At 38.6% G+C, this 4870-nt stretch overlaps 1 protein-coding gene across 1 annotated transcript in view; it reads left to right on the top strand.

Moving 5' to 3' along the window:
* The first annotated feature begins 4514 nt into the window (after positions 1 to 4514).
* CENPC (centromere protein C) overlaps positions 4515 to 4870 on the top strand; it is a 50106-nt gene continuing 49750 nt past the window's right edge. The window contains exon 1 of the mRNA XM_064584004.1: positions 4515 to 4550. Coding sequence (XP_064440074.1) covers positions 4515 to 4550 — 36 coding nt within the window. The remainder of the gene's footprint in view (positions 4551 to 4870) is intronic.

Here is a 4870-nt window from a genome sequence, read left to right as displayed (position 1 = left end):
TCTGTGTTTGTTTTTTTTTTTTTTAATTTAAATTCAATTAGTCAGTTAGCTCTGTGTTTATGGGGTAGGGGATGTGGGGGTCTGTTATTCTGTTCATTCCCTTTCTCACTCTTTCCTCCTTCATATTTCGAGTTTTCCTAGTTCGGCATTGTTATGGCTTTTTCCTGGGCAGATCAGCTTTACTCCTCATCAGAAACTGGATCCTCCGAGCTTACTTTTGGCTCCTACTGCTTTTATTCTGTTTCATCAATTAACATACTCCATTTGTTTTCCATCTTCTAGAAATTTCTTAAATTTGTTTGTTAATCGATGGCCCTCTCTTCCATTCTCTTTTTCATTGTTGTTTTAATGCTTAACTATTATTTTACAGGGATCTGCCTGCAAGGAAAGGAGATAAATAGATACTGCTAGTCAACCAATTTGAATTATTAGAAGCACAGGTAGTTGGAATTTTGATGATGGAAAAGGTATGGGGGCAGGTGGAAGAAAAAGAGAAAGATGGAATAAATCCCAGGATGAGCAAATAGTATAAGCAAAGATTTTGAAATAGTAGATATGAGCAAGTTCTCTTTCACTTGATCCAGTGAATTCCTCTTTATAGTACTATAATGGGCAATTAGCAAAACTTGCTGAATGAATAAATGAAGAACTTAGGTTTTCACCAGTTGGGTGATTTACTTTTCTTTCAGGATCATCTCAAAAATGACTACAGAAGAAGATTTTGCCGACCTGTCAGGTGAGTTATATATTTAAGCTTTTAAGGTCATTTTTATGTCTATCTTCAGAAAGTGATTCTTAAATGAAGAAGGGAAAAATTACTTCTAACATAATGATTTCTGTGCCCACTGATTAGGTAAGTCTACTTAGTAATTTTATATTTACAGAAATATTAATGCAAGCAGAGTAGTGACTTAGCAGCAGTGAGAGAAGAAATTCAGCTGATAAATTATGGATCAGGAAGAGGCAGTCTTAGTTCTGACTAAATGACAGCCATGGGGAAAGCACTCTATAGAGTGGATTGAATGGTAATATTACAAAGATGCAGCTTATTTGGTGGGGCTAAAAGAAAATGTGGGTGTAGGTTATAAAAAGACAATAGAGGATCTTTGTAGTGTGGACTGTTCAGTATCTTGACTGTGGTGATGATATCTGAACCTACAGATGTGATAAATTGCACAGAACTAAGTATGAACATAAACGCACAAATGAGTACAGTTGACCCTTGAACAACTCAGGGGTTAGGGTTGCTGACCCCCATACATTTGAAAATCTTTACATAATTTTGACACCCCAAAATCTTCTACTAACAGCCTACTGTTGCCTGGAAACCTTACCAATAACATAAATAGCACATACTTTGTACACTGTATATTATATATTCTACAAGAAAATAAGCTAGAGAATAGAAAATGTTATTAAGAAAATCATAAGGAAGAGGAAACACGTTTACAGAACTGTACTGTATTGATAACAGTAAGTTTTTGTTTTCTGTTTACAAGAGGAATCCTCTGTTATTACCTACTAATATAGTCTTATATGATACAGAACACTGTAGATGTTATATATATTACTAGCACTAGACATCAGACATGAAAAAATGTGAAAAGAAATTCATATTTATTTACAGGTATAACAGGTATTGATAAAGAAGCAGCAGTATGATTGCTTTATGGTAGCCTGGTGTGGTCAGTATGATTGTTTCATGGTAGCCTAGTCTATACATTAATGAATAGAATTGTTATAAAATTTTTACGGCATATGGTATTATAGTCATATCCATAATATAGTCTGGAAACATTGTTATACTTTTATAAAACCACTTACCTGTGAGGAAAGACATATGTATGGAAATATAATTCTTTGAAAGGGAAGTTACAAGGCAGTAAGATAACACATTATTAATTTTATATTAAATATCACTCACCTTATGCCTATGTAAGGATAGGCTATCCACTTCCATACAAGTTTTGCACAAGGTGATTTAGACAATGAATACTTAGATGATAATAATGACGACGATGACATAAAAATGTCTCATATATTTCTTGCATACAGTTACTAGATTTTCACATGAAGACACACAGATACATGCAGTTTATTAATGGTATGGCATGCTGATTATTTACTGTTCATTAAGTGGGAGTGGATCATTGAGGATCTTCATCCTCATCGTCTTCACATTGAGTAGGCTGAAGAGGAGGAGAAAGTTGAGGTGATCTTGTTTCAGGTGTGGCAGAGACAGAAGAGGTGGAGGAGGTAAAAGGGGAGGCAGGAGAGGCAGGCATACTTGGTGTAACTTTATGCAATTATATCATAATTTTTGTCTGACTTTTACTTTTTCATTTCTCTAAACTTGGTTTTATATTCTGCTGTTTACCTTAGTTTCATTGTATGCCTATATCATAGAAGGTCCATGTCATAAAAGAAGTCAAAAACAGTCTTGAGTAATTGGAAGCCTCTATCAGATTGTCTAATGTCAATTTGTTTTCTGGTGATGCTTCTACATCTTCTTCCACGTCATCTGGTATTGTTTTAGAAGCATTCATCACCATACAGTCATCTTCTGTTAATTTCTCTGGTGTGATGTCTGTTAGCTTTTCAATTTCTCCAAGACCCTAATTTTGAAACCCTTCACCCCCCACCTTTTTTGCCATATCCACAATCTCTTTCATGATTTTTCTTGATAGGCTCTATCATAAATCCTGTGAAGTCATGTATAACATCTGTACACAGTTTTCTCCAGCAGGAATTTATTGTTTTGGGCTTGATGGTTTTCATAGCTTTTTCTATAACAATAATGGTATCTTTTTTTTTTTTTTAAAGATTTTTATTTATTTGAGAGAGAGAGTGAGAGAGAGAAAGAGCACAAGCGGGGGGAGCGGGAGAGGGAGAAGCAGACTCCCTGCTGAGCAGGGAGCCCGATGCGGGACTCGATCCCGGGACTCCAGGATCATGACCTGAGCCGAAGGCAGTCGCTTAACCAACTGAGCCACCCAGGCGCCCACAATAATGGTATCTTCAATGCTGTAATCCTTCCAGACTTTCATGATGTTGTTTCTGTTCCATATTCCATAGCATTGGCAGTCCTTTCCCTAGAGAACCGTGTGTAACAAGTCTTAAAGGTCCTTATGACCCCCTAATCTAGAGGCTGAATTTGAGAAGTTGTGTTGGGGGCAAATATACCATTTTGACTCCTTCAGTGTTGAACTCCTAGGGTTTTGGGTGGCCAGTGGCATTGTTCAATATCAGAAGAACTTTAAAAGACAGACCCTTACTGGCAGGGTACTTCCTGACTTCAGGGACAAAGCATTGATAGAACCAGTCCAGAAGAAGGGTTCTCATTGCCCAGCTTTCTTGATATAGTACAACCCAAAATCTGGCAGCTGGTGTTTATCTTTTTCCTTGAAAGCTGGGGTTTAGCAGCTTTGTAGATAAGTCAGTCCTGATTATAAAGCTGACTGCATTTGCACAAAATAGTAGAGGTAGCTGATCCTTTGCTTGCTTCTCTTCTTTAGTAATAAATGTCCTTTATGACATTTAGAGAGAGAGAAAGCACGCATGTGTCTAAGCAAGGGGAGGGGCAGAGGGAGTGGGAGACAAGCAGACTCCTTGCTGTGAGGGAAGCCCGACGAGGGCTTGATCCCAGGATCCTCAACGAGGGCTTGATCCCAGGATCCTGAGATCATGACCTGAGCCAAAACCAAGAGTCGGACTCTAAACTGACTGAGCTACCCAGGTGCCCTCTTTTTTTTTTTTTGAGAAAGAGAAATAGTATGCGAGCAGGCATGCAAGCAGGAAGGAAGGAAGGGCAGAGGGAGAGGAGAGAGAGACGCTTAAGCAGGCTCCATACTCAGTGTGGAGCCCGATGTGGGGCTTAATCTCATGATCCTGAGATCATAACCTGAGCTGAAATCAAAAGTTGGATGCCCAACCAACTGACCCACCCAGGTGCCCCCTTAGTGATGATGATGATGGGGATGATGATGATTTTTTTTTTTTTTTTTGAGAGAGAGAGTGCACAAATGGTGGGGGCAGTGGATGGGCAGAGGGAGAGGGAGATAATCTTAGGCAGACTCTGCACTGAGTGGGGAGCTCAGTCTCATGACCATGAGATCATGACCTGAGCCACAGCATATTGGAACTCGTCTGCTGCCTCTTGTTTGACAGGAGGTTCTTCTCAAGTTATCTTGACTTTTTTTTTAAGCCAACTCTCTTTCTAAATGCCATCCTCTTCTGGCATTAAATTCTCCAGCCTTAGATCCTTCACCTTCCTTTTGCTTTAAGATGTCTTATAATAACTTTGCTTTTTCTCAAGCCATATTATAACCTATATTTATGCCTTTCTTTGAACAAGTCCTGCAATCCACATAGAAGCTGCATTTTCAGTACAAGATAAAAAGGTATTTTGCAAAATGACAAGGTTTTGTACCTGCTGGCGCAGCTGCAAAGACAGCTTCACAAATTTCCTTTTCTTTTTTTGCAATAGTCCTTATGCTGCATTTATTTATCTTGAAATGGCAGGCAACCACAGCTGCAGACTTCAGTCTATGGTATATATCAAGTAATTCAACTTTTTCTTGTAATGTCATGACATCTCTGTTCCTTGGGAGCATTTCCAGCATCACTAGTGGTACCTTGTTGGGTCCCTTGGTGTTATTCAGGGTTTATGGTATTGCACTAAACATAATGAAAAATGGGAGAACTGTGAGAGATCACTTTTTTACTGCAGTCCACAATTTACTGGAGAAGTAATTGCTTCTGCTCACTCAGAGATGATTAACGTTAGATGGCATTTTAAGGGGATACTCACTAACACTTGGGCTCACCACAATAGCAACAGGAGTGGCTATAAAATTATTACAGTAGTACA

This window comes from Mirounga angustirostris, unplaced genomic scaffold, assembly GCF_029215605.1.
Source record: "Mirounga angustirostris isolate CCGP_5_RB_7025 unplaced genomic scaffold, mMirAng1.0.hap1 SCAF_2, whole genome shotgun sequence".
NCBI lineage: Eukaryota > Metazoa > Chordata > Mammalia > Carnivora > Phocidae > Mirounga > Mirounga angustirostris.
This window is presented reverse-complemented; position numbering and strand designations above follow the sequence as displayed.